Source organism: Pseudonaja textilis, chromosome 2 (genome assembly GCF_049901715.1).
Source record: "Pseudonaja textilis isolate UNSWEBS1 chromosome 2, rPseTex1.2, whole genome shotgun sequence".
Lineage (NCBI taxonomy): Eukaryota > Metazoa > Chordata > Lepidosauria > Squamata > Elapidae > Pseudonaja > Pseudonaja textilis.
The window spans coordinates 168,057,423-168,080,560 of NC_141991.1; the positions used below are offsets into that span (position 1 = coordinate 168,057,423).

The 23,138-nt window shown below is 36.8% G+C and overlaps 1 protein-coding gene across 2 annotated transcripts in view; it reads left to right on the forward strand.

Moving 5' to 3' along the window:
* The window catches only part of GAK (cyclin G associated kinase), a 78,966-nt gene that overhangs the window by 11,988 nt on the left and 43,840 nt on the right, over positions 1-23,138 (forward strand). For both annotated transcript variants that reach the window (XM_026712759.2, XM_026712760.2), the window contains exons 2-10: positions 5,121-5,182; positions 9,631-9,690; positions 10,505-10,619; positions 14,199-14,341; positions 15,492-15,617; positions 19,248-19,337; positions 20,349-20,484; positions 20,963-21,075; positions 21,944-22,055. In XM_026712759.2, coding sequence (XP_026568544.1) covers positions 5,121-5,182; positions 9,631-9,690; positions 10,505-10,619; positions 14,199-14,341; positions 15,492-15,617; positions 19,248-19,337; positions 20,349-20,484; positions 20,963-21,075; positions 21,944-22,055 — 957 coding nt within the window. The remainder of the gene's footprint in view (positions 1-5,120; positions 5,183-9,630; positions 9,691-10,504; positions 10,620-14,198; positions 14,342-15,491; positions 15,618-19,247; positions 19,338-20,348; positions 20,485-20,962; positions 21,076-21,943; positions 22,056-23,138) is intronic.

Sequence of the window (23,138 nt, forward strand, 5' to 3'; positions counted from 1 at the left end):
GAATATTACATATGCCTTAGGCATTGTTGTTTATTACATAACTGTTTGTATAACTGTAGATGTTTAGATAAAATAAACCACATATTTACTGCAATATAGGTAGTCCTCAACTTACAACTGCAATTGAGCCCCAAATTTCTGTTGCTAAGTGAGAAATTTGTTAAGTGAGTTTTGCCCTATTTTATGACTTTAATTGCCACATTTATTAAGCGAATCACTGCAGTTGTTAAATCAGTAAAATGGTTGTTAAATGAATAGTTTCCCCATTGACTTCGCTTGCCAGAAGGTTGCAAAAGATGATCACGTGACTCCAGGACACTGCAACCATCATTAATGTGAGTCAATTGTCAAGCATCCAAATGTAAATTACGTGACCATGAGGATGGTAAGCGTGAAAAATGGTCATAAGTCATTTTTTAAAATGCTGTGATGACTTCAAATGATCACTAAGTAAACTGTTGTAAGTTGAGGACTACCTGTACAGCAAGCCACTACAGTCAATCATATCAACACTAGAGAGTTCAAAGTTCTTTGTTGTAAATAACTGTGATAGAGTTATCCATTTGCATGTTGTGCTTAAAAACCCCATTGTTTACTACACGAGAAATATGCAGGATCATATTTCTGAGGAGCTTATAAACTAGTCCTTTACTAGTTTTTTGCTTCTATGGTACATGGCAGGTAATGAGATATATTTTTTCCAAATGGCATTCAATTTTGATAGGATAGGATAGGATACTTTATTGGCCAAGTGTTATTATTAAACATACAAGGAATTTGTTTCCTTTTTTTTACAATGCATATTAAATATCAAACTACAATATAGCCTTAAAACATGAGAATTATGAAGCTTACTAAGGACTTTTGGATGGGCTGGTTGAAAGTCTTAAAGCTATTGTGTGGCATGGAATGTGATGTTTTTGAATGCTATATAAAATAACTTTCTGTATTACTTGGCGCAAACTTGTAAAAATGGGAAGGGCACTTTGATGTAGTTAATACTTCCTTTTAATGGTATGCAGCATTCACAATTTTGTGGTATCACACCCTCTCTATTAATATACCTACTCTCAGAATGAGTGTGTTTGATGTTATAATCCGAAGGAATATGGCAATTTCTCAGATGCAAAACAAATACTCATGGCAGGTATTATTCCCTCAGAAATAATGTTATTGCTAACATTTATGTCTGAATTTTAACTTTGCCCTAGAGAATGCTGCAGAAAAAGAAAGAAAGAAAGAAAGGAAGAAAGAAAGAAAGAAAGAAAGAGCCCTATTCTAGTTACTATATACTACACTACCCAGAGATACGTACAGAATATGAACCAATCTACGTCTAATATGATGAATGCATGGGAAATGGGTAACAGGCTGAATTTCTCTAGGATTATTTATTCTGTTGCATGCGTTCAAGATTTTCTTTGCTGTTGAAAAAAAAAAGATGCTAAGCTGAACTGGCATCTTACTTTAGCAAGCAGAAGTCTTTGAGGCAGGAGGTAGTAGGATAAATTCAGACATTGCCTTGAATGTATGCATTCTCTTTAGAAAAGGTGGAACAGTTGATCCGGTAACTTGCAAGCAGGCCTGTTCTATTTATGGTTTTTATTGAAACTTTTAAACAAGAGGAAAACTAATAGAAACTAATATGAAGTAAGGAAGAAAAATGAAAAAGAAATCAGAAAAAGCAAAAAGCACATGAAAAAAAGTTGAAAAGAAAAACAAAAAAGAAAGAAAAGAAATATAAAGAAATGGCTGTTAATATTCTTTGTAGCAGTTATAAGTACAAATATATTTTAACCTATCTGTAAAATTACATCATATTATTCTTTCTGTAGTCTGTCTTGTCTAATCTGAGCCATAAATCACAAGTTCATTCCCCCCCTTTTTAATACAAAAAGTCCGTAAGAGGCTTCCAGTCACCTCTAAATTTAGATGTTTTTTCTCTAATCAAATATGTCAGTGTATCCATTTTCTCTAATCAAATATGTCAGTGTATCCATTTTAGCAAAATCTGTCATCTCTCATTCCTTTCATCTCTGTATATGTAGTAATCTCACATGATAATCACATGTTGAAATAACTTTCCATGGTTTTTTATTATTTGTCTATTAATCCTAAAAAATGTTTCAGTTGAATAATGATCTTTAAAATCCTCTGTATCAAAGTATGTATTTTATCCAAAACTATTGGGGAGCATGGTGTCTCACATGGTTAGGATGCTAAGTTGACTAGCAGGAAAACCCGTGTTCAAGACCCAAGTGCTGCCACGGGGTGAGGTGCTCCCATCCTTTTCTCCAGCTCCTGTTGGGGACATGAAATGAGGCCTCAGCTGAGCATTCTCCTGAGCAACAGTGCTGTCACCAGCTAATCTTTTCAACCCTGAAGCACCTTGGTGCTCCCAATATGAGTGTGATGTGATGCTGCAAAATTATTTAGCTATTTTACATGGCCATGATAAAATGCCCCTTTGTGTAGTTCACATTTTCAACATACATTTGAAATACTTTCATACATTCTAGTTTATTTCTCTGGCATCATGTACCAAAGATAAACCATTTTATAAACATTCTTTTTGAGAGTGTAACACAATGTAAATTTCACCTCTTTTAACCATATATTTTCCCATTGATCCACTGGTATATTACAACCAACGTTCTTAATCCACTTTATCATATACTCTTAACTTGTTCTTCCACTGCTTGAGATAGATAAAAATATATGTTTTATAAGTCCTTTTATCCATATTAAAACTTTCAGATGGCTGCCTGTTCTTGACCTTTTATTTATGATTTGTAAATTGCCATTTGTGCCGGCACGCAAGCTGCAGGCAGACTTACCTCACTGTGCATGTGCGCGCCTCTCAGCTGATTTTTGGCTGGTTTGGGGCTTTTTTTGGCCTCCCAGAGGCTTGAGGAAAGCCTCTGCAGCCCGAAAAATAGGCCTGTTTTGTCACTTCCTGAAATGACAAAACGGGCCTATTTTTCAGGATGCAGAAGCTTTCCTGAAGCCTCTGGGAGGCCGCAAAAGGCCTCAAATCAGCCAAAAATCAGCTGGGAGGTGCAGGGCAGGTAAGAGGGCAGCGGGGGGATTGCGCATGCATGCGCAGGGGGCATGGGGGGACGCATTGCCTTCTGGGTGCTGGCACGCAAGCACATGCACAGTTTTTGGCACAGGAGCCCCAAAAGGTTAGCCACTATTGCACTAGTCAATGCCTACATGAAAAGTAGAGGAACAAGGCAGCTGTTTTTCAGATGAAGCACAGTGTAATGAGGACTAACATGCAGCTTGCAAAGGAACTACTCACACCTATGACTCAATGCCCTACGGTTTCCTGTTAAACTAGAAGCAATCTTTTTACAGAGAGCAATTTATTTCTCATCCAACCATTAAACAATCTGATTGGTTTCTGAGGGCGCAAATTACGCACCTGTAATAACAAATGGCCCTACAGGTCTTGTCAGTCTTGTTTATGAACATATATATGTTTCTCTAATCATAGCCTCTGTTGGTTATGCCTGGGGTGTCTTTTTTTTTTAAAGAATTGCAGACTCTCCGTGTAAAGTTGAGAGCTGGTTGTTTTGCCAAATCAGTAGCAAGCGATGTACTTAACTGTAGGCACAAAATAATGTTGCTGCTGCATGGAGCTCTTACTGTGAATATAGCACACCATTCTATACACACAATGGTGCATATGCTCTCAATATCCAGAAAATGGCTAGTGGGTCATTGAACAGGATTAGGGAAGCCAGGGTTGGTCTTCTTGAACTTCTAAGAGGGCCTCAAACACTAGAAAACATACTGGTTAGTCATCCATATATCGAAACAAGAGGGTGCACAGTCTTTCAGCATAAGGACTGTACCAGGTCTGCACAGCATGTTTTGAATGTTGCATGCTCACAGCAAGTGTGGTCAGCAACCATGTGGTGGGGTTGCTTAAAACTTTCCGTTGGCTTCTTAACCCTTTTCTGGAGAACGTTTGGGTTTATATGCTGGATTGTTTTGCCAGTGATTATTTAGTACGGGTTTTACAGGTTGGGTCATAGTTGTGTGTCGAACAGTATATTTTGTTTTATGATGTTGACTTACTGGACGTCCTTGGTGATTAATGGTAGCATTTAGTTGTTAGATTTATACTCTTTATTCCCTTTTATTCAGTGTCTTAATTGACACATGCAGAGCTTCTTCCTCATCACAATCATCAGGTAAGGTGAGCAAGAATGACTGGCCCCAAGTCACCCAAATAAGCTCCCTTAGCTGATGATGGGTTAGAACTTGGGGTCACCCTATTCCTAGCCCATTCCCTTAACCACTACAGCCATGCTGGCAGTATATACATCTCATCAGTCAATGCAATAATAAACCCTTCAGTGAAGTTACTCCTCTCATTCTGGGAAACTTTAAAAGGCCACAAAAGATGCTGGTTTGTTGTAATTGTACTTTTTTTAAAAAAAGATTTCAAGCTATGTTGCATATGACTCTGCTTGAAATCTTTTCTTTTAAGGTACTGTTAATAATGTCTACCATATGGCTTGAATTTTTTTTTAAAAGGTATAGTTAAGAATCTTTCCCCAGCGACGGCATGCTTAATACCTACATTTTGTTTTGATGCATCAGGGAATATGTTTCAATATGTTTCATAGGTGATCTGCCAAGCTTGTTTAGCTGTTGTTTTGCCCAAATTAATTAGGAAGACCCTCCAGTTTTCTCTCTCAACTGAGCACAGGCTGTGGAGGAGTTTGGGAAAACCAAAGGGCATACTTGATCTTTGAAATGGGTGGTGGAGGGGAAGAAAGCTTTCAAAGTGACCACACCTTAGAACAGGGGTGTCAAACTCACGGTGTCATGTTGTCATCACGTGACGTATCGTGACTTTCCCCCCCCTTCGCTAAACTGGGGCTGGGCGTGGCCAGCACGTGACATATTTGGCCCACGGGCCGTGAGTTTGACACCCCTGCCATAGAATCTTCCCAATCTATAACTACTATATTAAGTTAGGTGCTTATAGTTTTAGTCTGGCAAGATTCTGTCTATTAGGTGTAACCAAATAAGAATTGTCTCATTTGTGTTGTCTCTGGGGTTTTTGGGCCTGATAGTTTTTAATCATCTTGATTTCTTTTTAGGTGGCTTCGCTTTTGTATATGAAGCTCAGGATCTTGGAAGTGGGAAGGATTATGCTTTAAAGGTAATTAATTTATTTTGGGGGATTTTAATCCTCTGCTGTTTTGTTTATAGTTGACTTCATTGATGGGGACACTGTAAATAGCAAATTCAGGTAGTCCTCGACTTAACAATCATTCATTTAGTGACCGTTCCAAGTTACAACAGCACTGAAAAAAGTGACTTATGAACATTTTTCACACTTATGACCATTGCAGCCTCCCCATGATCAGACAATTTACATTCAGATGCTTTACAACTGGTTCATATTTATGATGGTTGCAGTGTCCCGAGGTCATGTGTTCATCATTGTGACATTCTGACAAGCAAAGTCAGTGGGGAAACCAGGTTCACTTAACAATCATGTTGCTAATTTAACAACTGCAGTGATTCACTTAACAATTGTGGCAAGAAAAGTTGTAAAATGGGGCAAAACTCACTTAACAAATTTCTCACTTATAAACATAAATTCTGGGCTGAATTGTGGTCATAAGTTGAGGACTATCTGTATAGCAGTTAAGGACAAATCTGTTCCAGAATTGACTACTTATTAATAAACATAAAATAGGTGGCTTTGCTTCCAAATTCTAAGAATATGTTCTTGGTAATCTCTTTGACTATAATTTCAGCCCAATATGATGCCTTTCATATGTTTTGGAATGACAACTTCTGGAATTCCAGTATGTGACATAACATATTGGAAGGGATGTATAGATTGGAGGAGACTATCCACATAATATTTAGCTAACTATCTTCTGCCTCCCCATTTCCTAACACTATCCTGCTGTACCATCTCCATGTAAAAAGGCTTCCTTGATTTGTTTATAAACATCCCCCCTATCCTATTCTTGATGTTCACTTTTCCTGGACTGTCTCAAATTACCTACCTGAAGGGAAAGCAATCTGTATAAGGTGGTCAGGAGAACAAGAATGATCCATAACATTTTAGGGGAAATATTTATTTTTGTTTATTCTGCCTGCCTAAGATGGCATACGGTGGGAATGGCCCTCAATTTATCTCCACAGCAAATTGGGAAGTAAGTAGGGCTGAGAGAGATCGACTCATCCAATTACCCAATAAGCTCCATTGTTCAGTGAGGACTAGAAGTTGGATCTGCCTGTCTTCATCCAGTACTACTTCAGTACCCTGGACAATGTAAAATTATACACTGAGGAATGCCATTGTTAATTTCCATGTCCATATTTGCAAGCTTTGCTTAAAGCACACTCTTATGGTGATAAGAAAATCAATGTTATTGTACATAGTGCGTAAATTGTCACAATGCTGCATAAAGTCCAGAAAAACTGTATTTGATTAGAACATTAATCCTAAGGAGGAAATGAACCCATCCATTGAGCAGTTAACATATATCTGATCTTATGTTTGGTTATCTTAGTCTTCTTTCTTTCTGTAATAACTTGTCCTGAAAGAGTTTTAGACACACAAAGTGCTGATGGTGATACAAGTATCACATAATAGACTTGAGAGACAAATTCTAAGGAGAAGTGGAAAGAAAAAAGATTTAGTGTTTAATTCCCCAAATTTCTATGGCTTTCTCCCAGCCTTACACATTAACTTACTGGTTCAAGCATGTACTTTCTCAGTAACTTGAAGAAGAAATGCAGATAAATGGTGAATATATGAAAGCACTTCTTTCTTTCTATGCCCCTGGGATATTTTTCTCTCAAATACCAGTTTTACACAAAATCATTGTGTTTCTTTCCATGCCCCTGGGATATTTTTCTCTCAAATGCCAGTTTTATACAAAATCATTGTGCTTTTCCATTTAATATAGCATGATTTTGCAAATTTCAAATTGAATAAGAAGGGAAACCTTCAAAGTGAGTTCTGATGGCATTCCCTTTTAATTTAGAAGAACCCAAAACTATTTATAATTGTTGTTAAAATAACAGTTGTGAACTATTTAACTGTTATTAAAATCCCATAGTGATGAATAGTGTAAATAATACTTGATAATATGCTGGCATAGGGTCAGAGGTGCTATTCTAAACATTAAAACAATAAATATTCTGTTCGTATCTTCTAATTTTGGAATCAAATGTCAAACTAAACTCTTATTTGAGTAGGAGAGGAAAGCAAGAATGAATATGTTCTACATAGCAAAACTTAAGCTCTCAATTATTGGTTTGAGCAGGAGAGAAAAGCGAAAACGTATGTGTTATGCATAGCAAAACTAAGCTCTCAATTATTGGCTTGAGCAGGAGAGAAAATAAGAATGAATATATTCTACATAACAAAAAGCAATCTGTGGCAAACCTGGATTCCTAGCTTAAAGTACCCTATTTAATGTTTATGAATTAAATGTTTTAAAAGCACTCAACATATGAGTGTATACACACACACACACACACACACACACACACACACCTGTTAGTCTTTGATTTATGACCAATTGTTCAGGGATCATTCAAAATTACCATGGGACTTATGATCTGTAGTCAAATTTATGGCTGCTGCAGCACCCCTATGACCACGTGATCCCAATTGAAGTACTTCGTAATCCACCTACCCTTATGAACAGCTTCAACTGCTGCCTACCTGCCTATTTTTCCTCCCCATCCCATCTTGCTGTGTCCTTTGCGCCTACTTCCCACCTGACTGGGTGGCCAGAGGCCTTGGGCCTGCTTCTTACCCTGCTAAGTATCACATTTTTAATTCTCCTCTCTGCCTCATCACACATTGCTCCATTGACCTCTTCTAAAATTTGCGCTTTCTAAAGAGAATTCTGTACTACACAGAAGTCCCCTTGTACTACCCTGGAAGTGGGTGCCATTTTGAAAGCTCCAGCAATTCCCAGATCACCTGCTTCCAGGATGTCCTGAGGCTGTATAAGAAGGCCATGCTGCACATTGGTTGATTTTCTTTTCAGAAGGCGATTCCTAAAGATCACGTTTCTGAAAGAGGACCCGGCTGATGTGACATGCATTCTTTTACATAGGCCGCCTTGTGCCATTCCAAAAATGGCTGTCATGTCATCTCTCCAAAGGGTACAATTTTCCAAATCACACGACTTGCAGGAAGGTTGTGTATCACATTGGGTGGACTCTCTTTTCGAATGGTAATCTTTGGAAAAAGCAAGTGGAGCAAGCAGGATAGAGCCCAAGGAAGGGGCTGGTAACTATGCAAAGAGTGCTTCAAGGAATGGGAGAGACCATGCAAGGCCCTGAGCAGGACAGATGTGAACTTGCACGATGCTGCATTCCCAGGGCCTGTGCTCCCCTTAATGACTGCAACAGGGAAACACAGGATTGTGGCCATTAAGCAATCATATGGACACCTCTCTTAATGACCACAATGACGTATAACTATAATTCCAGGCTCAGTTGTGGTTGTAAATGGACGAATACTTGAAAAAAGTGCTTCACGAGAGCTGAACTTTGCCTCCCTCTGCTGAGTTCTGTTACAAAGGAATTGAGATCTCTTTCTAAGTAATATTAGATACCAGTAAAACAGCAAAATAGTATTTCCTTGGTAGATTATCTTTAGTGATACAAATGTTCTAAATAGAAATATTAACCAAATATTTTTTAAAAATATTTATATTTTTCTTTAAAATCCTATATGAATTTGTATCTAAGAGTGTGTGAGTTTATCTGTGTAATTTATTTGTGTATTTAGTTCTTTTTTCTTTTCCTTTTGTCATTGGCTTAAGTTTTTTAGTATATTTATTTTTATTTATATTATATATTTATTATTTATATTATATTTATTATATAATTTTTTATTATGATTTAGCAAAACTACAAATAACAGGAAGAAGTATGGCATTAATGTTGTTCCTTAAAGCACTGTGTATGAATGTATAATATTGCTACCTGCATACTTGAGCCTGTCCTACTCAATAATCAGTAATAGAATCTAGTGACCATGTTTTAATTTCTGATAGCGAACAGTTTCATGTACTAAGATATTTTTAGCAATAACCCAAGATGATTTTCAGTTGAAAATTGAGATTCCTGTGAATTGGCATAGTGAAGTCAGGATCCAACCAAAACTTGTGGAATAATCTCCATGCCTGATTTCATCTAAAGCTGGATGTCAGATGGCTAAGTGGATGGCACTTAGCACTTGTATACTGCTTCATAGTGCTTTACAGCCCTCTCCAAGTGGTTAACAGAGTCAGCATGTTGCTCCAACAGTCGATGTGCCCATTTACCGACTTTGGAAGAATGGAAGCTGAGTCAACCTTGAGCTGGTCAGGATCGAACTCCAGGCTGCAGGTAGAATTACAATAATGCACTCTGAACACTGCATCACCTCAGCTTTTGGTGATATCAGTAATATGAGTGTATTGGTCTTTGATTTACATACAAAGTTGTGTGAGCCGATAACTTGTTTTAATATAATTATAAGAGAAGGGTATAATTACTATTGTTTGGAAACAAAACAAACACACACAAAAAGGAAAAGAAATAAAAATGTTCTTTGTAATCTCTTTATTTTCCTGGCAGAGATTATTGTCCAATGAAGAGGAAAAGAACAAAGCTATCATTCAAGAAGTTTGCTTCATGGTATCCTTTTAAAGATAGGTGAAAGCATATTTTGCTTGGACTATTAAATCCTGGTTTAATAAATAAGGATACAAAAGTGGTTCCTTTGCTGCTGCTTCAGAGCAGAACTTCCATTTTATATTTAAACTAGAAATTATCTGAATGTCTCCCAAACAGCTCTGAAGTTGAAACCTGAGTTTATCTGTGGCTTAAATATCAGTTAAGTGTTGTGTTCCGGATGGTTTTGCTGCTCTTATGACAGGAGAAGCAGAGGAGACTTGCATAACAGAGGGCAGAACAGGTGGTCTAAATGGGATCTTTGATTAAATATATGAAACAGCAAATTTGTTTGAAGTGATAGTTGCCTCAGAGAGCATATTAGTTCTACCTGCCTCCTAATCTGTGTAAATTATCCTTGTTTGAAACTCTTAGCTTTCTTTTGCCATATTAATCCAGGATCTTAATATTGTTACATCAGAAATGCTTTCCTCTGTCCTTTTCTCTCTCCTGCTTTAAATTATGCATAGAATGTGATTGTGTTCAGCTGACTGTTAAAAGTTGACCCTACTGTTAACTGAATAAGCTCAATGTAAGCCATGCTTGACCGCATCGGAGGCAGAAAGTGCAGTTGCCAAACTTTGCCAATAGTGGCAGAATGCGGAATTCATTGAGTTTTCAAAATCCTGGGCTGGGTCAGCACATGTTTCTGACCACGGGCTCTTGTTCAGAATTGGAATTATAATCCAATTGAGTAAACTGATTCCGCTGCATGACTGCAAAGACATTTTCTAAATAAATGAGAAACTTTGAAACCTTAACAGTCCATGTGATTCAGAAAAAACTATCTGGACACCCAAACATTGTCCAGTTCTGTTCTGCTGCCTCCATTGGAAAAGAAGAATCGGATACTGGGCAAGGAGAATTTCTTCTGCTCACAGAACTTTGTAAAGGTAAAGTTGCAATATTTTGGGGAATCACCTTGGCTTGACAGCCTCATTCACTGACTCAGCCAGGCTGGCTCTGTTGAGAAAAGACTCAGGCGATGTTTCTTAGAACAAAAACATTTAGTATCAGCAAAGGGTTCCAAGGGCTGCTCTGCACTTTGAGCAAAATACATTATCTGGAATTTGAAACTTAACTCCTCCCTTTTCATTTCTGACCTTTCTGTTTTAAGTAATATTTTAGCATGAAGAAAAACATTATTCTAAGTGTAGCAGTGGAAAGACTGACTCTTCCCCACTTCAGGACTCTGAATTTTAATTAATGTTTTCATTTCAGATTAAAATTTTCTTTTTTTTTAAACAATTTTATTGATTTTCAAAGACAATACACAAACAAACAAAACATAAAATATAAAAACATAGAACATCTTTTCTGAAAGCTGCTTGATCCCAGGTTACAACTCTTCGTACAGACACAAATTCAAATTCATATTCATTTTATATACCATTCCTTATCTTATTACCATTTTCAATTTTCTATATAACTTCTCACCTCTTTTAACTTCCTTAGTTTTATTTTATTTATCTCATCTCAGTTCAAATCATAATACTTATTATTCTTTGTCTGTTCTGTTTCCAGCTATCCATTTATCTTTTCTCTTTAAACAAAACTTCTCCTGTACACTGATTGAAGTATGACGCCTTTAACTCTTTCCCCTAAATTTACAATACCTAATATAACACATAACTTGCATTGGGATTCTGTTTAGTACATTCTAAAATTACACAATGTTTTTTATAGAAATTTTTTTTATAGGTATATGATGTAATTAAAACAACTATCAATGCCAATACAAATCTGATCATTAATATTAATACTCATTTATATCTTAAACACTTTACACGTTACTTTTCAATTAAATATCATACTTTTATGGGAACACTTATACTTTCCATAGTTATTTCCCCCCCACATCACATATTTTAAATCATTATTTCATTAAAATGTTCCCATTTCTCCTACTTCAATTCTCATTTATTTCATTGCCTTCTTTTTCTTCACAAAAATTTCACTAAATTACACTAAATATTTTATCCCATTTTTGATTACATGTTGTTTCCAATTTTCTAACATTATTTCTGAATACAAATATAAGAATACAATCTTATGTACCTCTGCAGAATCCCTTTTTCAATTAAGTTTGCCCATTGTCTCTAAGAGAATTTTGTTTCTTTACATCTTGCTCCCCACCATTGAGGCTTCTCATCCCTTCCTTTCTCCCTTGCTTATTCTTCTCCTTGCCCTTTTTATCCCCTTGTCTCTCCACCTCCCTTTTCTTCTGCTTTCCCCCTTTCTGTTGTTTTCTAACATTGTATCCACTTTTCACCTTATTTTTCTCTTTTTTGGTTGTTTTTTCAAATCTGAAAGTCCCCTTTTTCTTTTCCTCTTTCTCCTTTCCTTCCCCAAATAGAGTCACTTATTCATCAAAGATGGCTTCTTCTTTATCCCAGTCATCCTGTTGCGCAGTCAGTTTTTCATAAGTGTAAACCGCCATTTCTAAAAATTGAAAAAGAGTGCCAAGAGAATCTTTCCCTTCTTGTTCTTCTTTTTTGTGTTTTTTGGTATTCAGTTTTCAATTCATCCACAAGTGATGCCATTGTAGAGAGAAAAAGTTTTTCCAAAACAACCACCCAAGTGCTTTTAATCAGATAGTTCCCAAAAGTTCCAAAATCACCAAACAATCCAAATAAGCTGTTTCTTTTAGTACTTTCTTCTTTCTTCTCTTTCTGTTTCTGGGGTTACTGTTTAGTCACAAAGTTCCAGTTAAAATGTATCTTTTAAAAGTCTTTTTAATATTTAATAGCTCTTTAAAATTCTACGCTATCTCCTCCTTACTGCTCCAATTTTTTTTCCTCTCCCTTCCCACTTACAGCAAAAAAGTTTTTTTTTTAAATGTTCAGAAATCCTTATCCCTTTAGCATTTAATTACCTCCAATGTGGGTTTTCCGATTTCTCTTGCGGTTCTATTCGCTGTCACGTTAGGAAGGAAAGTGAAAAGAAAAAAACTTTCCCTTTTAAACTTCCATTCGCCGCTTGTAAATCTCTGGAAACGATGTATCTTTGGCAAATTTTAAGTTCCAGGGTACTTTCGCTGTTGCTTTATCCTGGTCGGCAAAAAACACTTTCGCTTCTTCACAGCTCCTCCTGCACTTTCTTTTTCCGGCTGAGCGCTTCTATGTGGCGGCCATTTCAGACCGCCGCTCAGCTGCCTTCAGAAAAGGGGGTTTAGCCGGCTAGGGAAGAGAGGTGCGATATCTCTCGACCCTGCCAGATCCCCGCTGTCTTCACCACCTTCTACGGAAGTGGCTAGCCCTGAAGCCGAGTGGCTCAGGGCACTCGGGCAGCGAGCACAGGCAGAAACCGCACACAGTCGCGGATTCCTGCCTGCCCCGAAGCTCTGCAGACCGGATGTCCCCTAAAATTTTCTGACTAATTATTTGGTTTGATTAAGATTGAAGAATAAGTTTATCTCCTCCTTCCCCTCAGGGGTGCTTTGCGAGTTGACACTTCCCTTTGTCCTAGTGCAGGGGTATCAAACTCACGTCGTCACGGTGGGTGTCATGTGACGTATCGGGACTTTTTCCTCCTTTGCTAAACTGGGCATGGGCGTGGCTAGCGCATGACACACTCATCCCACGGGCCGGGAGTTTGATAGCCCTGTCCTAGTGCCAGACATGAAACAAACACAAAATTAAAATAGCTCTTTTTTAAAAAAAAATTCTGACCTGGGTACAAAGAAAAAAAGAAAAACTTTTAGAAATGATACATTACAAACCTGCCATTTTTCTAGCCAAAAGAACAACAGGCTACTGAACTAAAAAGTGTTCAGTATTTAGTCTTCCCTGTTTCCCCTTTGTTTATTAGATTTTTATCCTTTACTTTATAAGGGAATCGAAGTGGCAAACATACCTAATGCTCTTTCTTCCTCCTGTTTTCCCCACAACAATCTGTGAGGTAGGTTGGGCTAAGAGAGAGGATGACTGGCCGAAAGCTCCCCACCAGGTGTTAAAGCCTAAGGTAGAACTGTTGGTTACTAGGTCAGCACCTTCACTACTACACCAAATCTCACTGCACCAAACCTTTCCAAAGGCTGAGTAATGATTGGAGTCTACTGCAGTACTTGCTTGCAGTCTAATATCATAGAAAACAATGATAGAGTGTATTGAAGAAAAGAAGTATATAGCTGAGGTGTTGTTGATAGCTAGAGGATACATTTCAGGAGCCTTATCTCTCCCCTAGCAAAATCCCAGAGTACAGCTGGACTGATTCACACATTTTTCTCCTCCCTTTCTAATGATGCCTGAAGCCTGAAGCAGCATACAATGTATTCACTTGGCATTAGCGCTGTGCTCATCACAAGTCTCGGAATGAGCCCAAACACCAGAGCTTCAATTCTAATATTCGAATATACCAAGAAAGTAAAAGGATCTGGGGGTATTTATGGGGCCTCTGTTGGCTATTATCAAAATTAGCATTCCTATTGCCTCTTCCATAATGTGTGTGATTCATGGATTTTATGTTCATAGGGCAGCTGGTGGAATTTTTAAAGAAAGTGGAATCTAAAGGCCCCCTCTCGTGCGATACAGTTTTGAAGATATTTTATCAGACTTGCCGTGCTGTGCAACATATGCACAAGCAGAAGCCCCCTATTATCCACAGAGATTTAAAGGTATGGAATCCATGTTTTCTTTACTCCTTATGAGATTGAGGCAGTGATACTTTGAGTTAGGAATGACTTGAATTTGCCTGTCCTAGTCTGAAAAGTAAGGAGTAAAATGTCTAGGGTAGGTTGTCTGAGAATATGTTAGGGAAGATTAGGCTAGTTTCATTTTTCTTTGCTAAAAGTTTCCCCAAACCTTGCCCTTTTTTTTTTTCATCAGCAACTTCAAAAGAGATGAAATTTAAAAAAATTTATAAAGGGGAGAGGACAAAATCGTACACCCCTGTCTCAGAACTAAAAAGTGGGGAAACCCTGAGAATTGGTCTTATGTGCAAAGTTCACTGAGGAAAGAAAGCAGAAGAGAGATGCAGGAGCTGACTACAGATAGTAAATGCCACCATTTTTTGTATAGCTTGTGAAGTTCCAAGGGATTTAAATTGCAATATAAATAATTATACTACAAATGACAAGTGGCCCCCTTTGTTCTTCTGATACTTCCTAATGTCCAGATTCCCAAGCATTCTGACTTCTTTCTGTAAGTTATCCTAGCATATTAGTAGAGCCAGGCTGGAAAGCCAAGCTGGAAAACAATTTCCAGTATCTCTTGTTTGTTAACTTTATGTAGTGTTGGCCAGAACTGAAATCAGACCTGAATTTACTTTTTCCCCTTGATTGGATAGTGACCAGGTAGAAATCAATGCTTAAAGAGTTTTAGAACGAGATAAGTTTTTTTAAAAAAGGAATTTAACTATTGATAGATGTCAGGTTAAAACATAAAATAATTGTTTAATGATGTTATGTTATTAAAATGTCAGGAATGTTGCAGAGAATCATAGAACTATGGTGTTCTATATGTTGCATGGGGAATGAACAGTATATACATGTAGGTGAGAAGGTGTGAGGTCTTGAGTCCCATGGCTGAAGCATTTAAAATTACCTTGTTCTCAGTAAGTTTCCAAACGTTCTTTGGAGCACACTGTTTATGTACAAACAAGAACTGTAAAGACAGAACATTTGAATTTCAAAGCAGGCTATTGAACCTTAAAAAGGGTTAGTTTAGTGAGAACTTGGATAATCTGAGCCTACCTTGGTGATGTGAACATAGATATGCATAAGGAAGGCCCTTTTTAATGTAAATGTGTGTAACTTGTCTCTGCAGATTGAAAATACGCTGATAAGTAATCAAGGAACAATTAAATTGTGTGATTTTGGTAGTGCAACAGTTGTGACACATTATCCTGATTATAGCTGGTCTGCACAAAGACGGGCAACTGTTGAAGATGAGGTAAGATGTCCAGCATTATATTTTATTTTCAACATGTTGTGTTCCCTTTTGAAAACAGTAAGGGTAAAGTTTTCCCCTGTCCAGTCGTGTCTACTCTATCTCCATGTCTTAGCTAAGGGAGACGGTGTTGTCTAAAGACATTTCCGTGGTTTTGTGGCAAGCAGTCAGGCTGAAGTGTACAGAATACAGCTACCTTCCTGCTGAAGTGCTACCTATTTATCTACTCGCATATGCATTGTTTTGAATTAGGTGGGCAGGAGCTGGGGTGAAGATGGGTGCTCACCCCGTCATGCAACGCTTGGGTCTTGAACCCAAGCTGTCAGCTTTCTACCTGACAAGATAAACGTCTTCAACCACTGAACCATTGCGCCCCACATTTGAAAACCTTATTATATTGAAAATAATTCTTAGCTAAAAAAATAGTTGCGTATCATTTATATGAGAATCTTACTTTTTTAAAACAACCAAACAAACATCAAGCTATCTTCCATAGGTGTACATAGAGTGTGCTGGTTGGTTTACAAATTGTTTTGTGCTTTACAATTACATTACATATAATCTCATATTGTCAATCAAAAATTAAATACCGTGGTATCATTATTAATCAATCATTTGACTATACTTTTATTCATTCATGTTTTACAAGATAACCATAATTTACTTAATTTATTTTATAATAATTCATATTATCATCCCGAATCTATCCTAAAATCATTTTGTAGTTATAATAAGAAAGAAGTACATCTTTATATATTTATTATTTTCTAAAAATCTACATATTTCATTACTGTACTTTGTTGTCTAACCATTGATAGAATAGATCCCAAATTTTATAAAATTGTTTATCCTCTTGTTCTCCAATTTCAAATGTCAATCTACTCATTTCAGCACATTCCAATATTTTCTTAATGATTTCCTCCTGTGATGGTATTTTCTCATTTTTCCAGTTTTTAGCAAATACAATCCTAGCCGCTATTAATACATTTACAATCAGATATTTCAAGTCTTTACTATATATTTCAGGTAAAATTCCCAATAAAAATATCTCTGGTTTCAAGTCTATATGTTTTTTCATCATTTTTTCCAACCACATGTGGATGTTAGTCCAGTATTTTTTAGCATCCGCACAAGTCCACCACATATGGTAATATTAGCCAGGTGTCTGATGACATTTCCAACATTTTTCGGATTTATTCTTGAACATTCTTGCTATTCTTGTCGAGGGGAAAATGCCACCTGTAAAACATCTTATACAAATTTTCTTTATATGCTGTTGACATTGTCATTTTATAATTTTGAGACCACAATTTTTGCCATTTCTCTAAATCAATCCCATATCCAAAATTCTTCCCCAAAGCAATCATAGTTTCTTAACTTGTTCTTCTTCTGGTTTAATTTCTAATAGATATCTATACAGTTTTTTAATCACCCTTTCAAAATCTTATCTAAATCAGTCAGTTTATCATAGAAACCTTCTGTTTTAGAATCTTTATCATACCTTGAATGTATTTGCGCATATGAAAACCAATTCATCTTTATACCTTGTTCCTCTAGTTTTTGCATAGATTTAAGTTCACCCTTTTCATTCAGTATTTCACCATATCTAACTGTTTGTTCCTTTTTGTATATTATAGGATACGAGAATGCTTCAATAGTCGATAACCAGACTGGAATTTTCAAATAACATTGTCTTTTAATCTTCTTCCAGTTTAACCACAGAGACTCCCGTATATAATGTCTTCTAAAATACCCCTGTGTTTTAGTTCCCTTGTACCATAAAAAAGCATGCCACCCAACAACAAATCATGTTCTTCTAATGTCAACAATCTAGCATTTCTTAATGTTATCCATTCCTTAACCCAGTAGTTTGGTAGTACAATTCCCAATTAGGCAAACTAAATCCTCCTCTAATTCTAGCATCTTGTAAAAGTTTTAACTTTATTCTAGCTTTCTTACCTTGCCATATATATTTCAACACTATTTTATTTAAATCTTCAAAGTAGTCTTTTCCAAGCCTAATTGGAATTGTTTGAAACAAATATAAAATTCTGGGTAATATATTTATCTTGATTGTTGAGGTTCTCCCTATTAGTGAGAGTTGTAAGTTTTCCCATTTTGCCAAATCTAGCACTATCTGCTGTTTAAGTTTAATATAATTATTCTCTTTTAATGTACTACATCTTGCTGTCAAATATATCCCCAGGTATTCGCGACTTGAATTTTCAATAGGTCTGCCAGTTCTTCCTTTTGTCTTAATAGCATATTCTTTGTCAAAATCTTTGTCTTATCTTTATTTATTTTCAAACCAGCCACCTTTCCATATGTCTCTATCTTTTCTATCAATTTTGATGCTGTTTCTAAAGGGTCTTCTAAAATGTAAACTAGATCATCTGCAAATGCTTGCAGCTTAAATTCTTCCTTTTTGATTTTCATTCCTTTTATATTCTTTTCATCTCTAATATTTCTGTTTAACACTTCCAAAGTTAACACAAACAACAAAGGTGATAGTGGGCACCCGTGTCTTGTTCGAGAACCTTACTTTTGTTGGTTTTATTCATTGGTCTTTTCAAAGAGTTTCCAGCATTTAGGTGGCTTAGCTTCATTTGCTACTGAGTATTGCATTGTTTGAAATTCTAGTCTCTGAACCGTGCTATTAAACACTGCTTTTTTGTTTCATTTATGCTTACCTAGCAAAACAGATGGATATATTCCACTTGAATAAACTCTGTGCCAAAACTCCATGCTGGGTTTTCGAAATGTATTCCCATCCAAGCTGCATCTATTGTCCTCCCTTTGTACAGTTCTGTTTCTGAGAACAGCTTTTCAAAGAATTTGTCTATTTCTGGCAAGGACTGATAGAAAAAGAACAGGAAATTGAAGTTAGGAACAGGAGGTGCAGAGGGGAAAATCTAAAGAGTTTTGGATAGAGCTGAACGTCATTTTCCTTATCATTAGAGTGTTTGCCACATCCTTGTAAAAAGCTGCTCAAACATATAGGAGTGTGTATAGAAGTTCTACTTCCCTACAATTCCCATCATCTCTTCTTTGATTCTTTAGTTGAGCAATTTGTGAAGAGTCACATAACCCACTTTAATGTAGAGCTCTCTGTTGTCTACAGGGAGAGTTACATAATCCCTTTTCAGCTGAAGACTGTGTGCGGCTCAAACTTTTGCCCTGGGTCAGGATAAAAGCTAAACCAATTTAATTTACTTGGAGAGATGGAGAGCACCAAGATGTACCTCTGGTTTAACTGTGATCTTTTTTTGTCCAGAGTATCTGCACTACCACAGAATTATAGCTCTTTCTCAAAAGGCTTGATTACTACAGCCTAGGTAACTTTTCTTCAAAGAATACAGGAAAGTTGTTTTGTGAGATGGGTAGCTAGATAAATTAGACAAATAAATAAAATCATTGACCATAACCAACTAAAGAGTTTTACTATATGTTATATGAGTAAGCTGTTTGGTCTTGCAAATGGATCTGCTTGCTGTAAAAGCTAGGATAGCTTACGAAAAGGTTGAACGTTAAACAGCATAAGGCCGAATTTTTAACAAATAAGTGATTTTGTTGAGAAAATATATATGTATATATTTGTGGATTAACTATGAATCTCTTATTTTGTGTATACAGGTCACAAGGAACACTACGCCAATGTATAGAACTCCTGAAATTATAGATTTATATTCAAACTTTCCAATTGATGAAAAGCAAGATATATGGGTATGCACTTTCTTTCTGCATAGGTAGATTTCGGGGTAGTGATTTGTCCCTATTGATTAGGTTTTCTCATTTATTGAGAGTGGTTCTCCTTCTTTCTCTGATAGATGCCATCAGGTACCTAATACTAATCTGTTACCATGTCTTACCACCATTCAATGTGGATGTTAAAACTGAAATAAAGAGCTGCAAAATCTAAAATTGGTATCTAAAAAAAAAAGAAAGAAAAAGAAAGACAGACAGACAGACAGACAGACAGACAGACAGACAGACAGACAGAAAGAAAGAAAGAAAGAAAGAAAGAAAGCCCAATAGTGTGATGGAAGTAACTTGGGAAGTAAGATGTTTAATTAAAAGTCTCCCTAGGAAGCACCAACATGAAATTGTCAAGAAAAGGAAAATACAAGAGGATATAAGGGTGACAAGATTTTGTCTTAGGGTCAGCTGAAAATATTCTGATAGAAAATAATATAAGTATTCCATGAAAAGATTCCATAAGCAAAACTTTATTCAACCATAATATCACATACCTATACACAAAAAGACTACCTCACATGATAAAGTTTATCTCACAGCTATCACAATATCTTCTTTTTGATAATCCAAAGCCACGAAGAAAGTTATCTGAAAACTCAAAAAGCAGAGGATAAAAAGAGGGGCTCTTATGTGCTTTGGCTCCTTTGACAGTCCATTTCCTATGTAGGCCTTAACAATGCCTATGAAACACAATGGTCCCAATAATTGATTTACTAATTCTTTCAAAAGACTCCAAAGCATCGTAACTTTTTAGAAAGCAATATCCTATTTTTAGGCACCTGTTAGATAATCACGCTTGTTGATGAAGCACTTAAGTCTCTTATCAGACACTGAATTGTCTGTCAAATAGGCTCAATATCTGAAACAACAACTTACTTAAAAGGAAGAATAGTCATTGTTACAATTGATTTGGCTAAGCCTTGAATTATTTAGTCTTGTTCAGTTTCTTTTCATCAACTCTTTGTTATTTTCACGCAGGCCTTGGGTTGTATCCTCTACTTGTTGTGCTTTAGGCAACACCCATTTGAAGATGGATCTAAGCTTCGAATAGTCAATGGAAAATACTCCATTCCACAGAATGACACAAAATATACTGTGTTTCATGATCTTATACGTAAGTTTCAGACAAGGACACCAAATACCTGGAGAGGTGGCATGAAAAGGAGGGGAGGTGATGATTTTGTAGAGAACTTTATGGTTTCCTTTTAAACTCATGAATGCATTTGATTTCTGTACCTACAAATGTATGTGAAAGGCTCTCTATTTCAACCTGCTACTTGACAAAGTCTTGGACACACAGTCTTATCATTCCTGCTTCTCAGTGTCCATGTTAGAGAGCAGTTATGGGAGCCATTAGAAGTACAACCCATTTGAAGAAGATAGTCTAGGAAGAGCTGGCCTACTCTTAATCAGGAAGAAGACTAGTACATGTAATAAGATTATCTTTTTATTGTTTTAGTATAGCTTAAATGTGTGGGTTCATTCTAGCTACTTCTAAGTGCTAGCATTTCAAAGTTACATCATAGCAATGATCACAAGTCCTATTGGCAATTTTTTAACATATGCTGATCTCTTTTTTGCATTGTCTTTAGGTTCTGCTTTGAGGGTGAACCCAGAAGAGAGGTTGTCCATCACTGAGCTTGTCAATCAACTGCAGGAGATTGCAGCTGCTAGAAATGTGAACCCAAAGTCTCCTATCACAGAGGTAATAAATCCTGTTTGGTGAAACCAGTTCCCTGCTATTGGGAGCACTTAGCCTAACTTTAGTGATCTAAAAAAAAACCTTGATAGATTTGGACCTGGTTAAAAGTCAGATGGTAGAACCCAAGGAACCCCAGCAGGATAGGTATGATTAGGAGAAAACCTGTATCAAATCAAACATTTATTTCTGCCAAGAAAATGTCATGGATGCATCCATGAAGTCATCAGGAATTGAACTTGATGTTTAGCTTCAGTAAAGCTTATGGCAGTGGCAGCAGCAGCCATGTTTAAAAATCTAGGCAGCACCTTTTTTAGCTATCCTCTGTAGTAAGAAGAACAAGGAAATAACATGACAATGTAATTGGATGGGACAGAATCAGTGGCCAGCTTTTGGTATTATTTGTAGGATTGCAAAATGTTGAGTATAGATGATGTCATTTTAGAGGGCTGTTGGGAACTGCAGAAGAGATAAATACTACGATTGGCTTTGGGGAACGGGAATTGTATAATTCCTCCCCAAATCATCCATTTATTCTGCTCTTTTTCTGTTCCTCTGGGCTATGTTTTCAAAGGTGAAGGAGAAAAGACAGTTGATGGTGATGATAGAGCAGACCATATAAGTCAGTCCTCCATTTTTAATAATTGGGCTTAGTGTTTTTCCACATTAATTAGATTATTGCTTCTTGAATGCTTCATTTAGAGCTTTATATTAAAATCAAAATTTGTGGCGATCCTTGCATTCTATTTTTACAATCAACCAGACCTATTTAAAGTAACTCAGTATTACATTTTTTAGTGCAGATGCGCTGTGGGTGGGGAAGAGTAGGAGAATATTTGTGTTCACTCCTGCTGTGATGCTTTTTCCCCCCCAGCTTCTTGAACAAAATGGGGGCTACGGGAATTATGCACAGCCTAAGACATCTTCAGCCTTGGTGCCACAGAACTCAAAACCTGCTGGCCAGCTTAACAATATATATAATGCAGGTATGATGCTTAATGGAATTTTCTTTGTGTACTATCCCAATTCTTACTTTTAATGTTTCTGGCATCTTTCTTATGTAGCTTCTCTTACAGTATTTGACCATCTCAATTCTTATTTATTTTAGTATTCCTATTAATCTTTGGAGTTAGTTAATGAGTAGGAGTGAGTTAGTAGGTACTGGAGAAGACTCCTGCGAGTCCCTTGGACTGCAAGGCGATCAAACCGGTCAGTCCTAAAGGAGATCAACTCTGACTGCTCTTTAGAAGGCCAGATCCTGAAGATGAAACTCAAATATTTTGGCCATCTAATGAGAAGGAAGGACTCACTGGAGAAGAGTCTAATGCTGGGAAAAATTGAGGGCAGTAGAAGAAGGGGACGACAGAGAATGAGGTGGCTGGTTGGAGTCACTGAAGCAATAGGTGTGAGCTTACATGGACTCAAGATGGTAGAGGACAGGAAGGCCTGGAGGAACATTGTCCGTGGGTCAGACATAACTTCACAACTAACAATAACAACTAATCTTTTAAGTTTAGACTTTAAAATGTTTCCCCAAACTTAGAAGTCCTGGTAAGAAATAGTAATTAAGCTTTGAACTGAGTGATGAATTCTTACCTTCTCATATTGATAAAGTCATATTTACAGTAAAGGCATTAGATTAGGGGACCCAATTCATTGTTTATGCTCAGCCATGGATGTTGACTGGGTAAGCCAGTCACACTCCCACACACCAAACTTCTCCAAAGAGAAAAAAGGAAGGGGAAGCATTACGAATCTCACCTTGAGCTTCTAAACGAAAGTGGAATATAAATTTAACACACTTTCATGTTTGGACCATGGAATCATAACAAACCACAGTAGTTTGGAATGTTGGAGTAAAAGGTGGGGGGAAGTGATTCTGTTTGAGGTAGAAAATTCAGTCTGATTTTACAGTTATCCTTCTCTGATGAAGATGTAAAAATCACATGTAGGTTTTTGAATATTTGTTGGCAGTATGAATTTGAGAAATGATTCCCGGAACACAAACTATATTAAAAAGGAAAGAAAAACTCTGAATTGCATGTTTCCTGACTTGCAAGCAAAACATG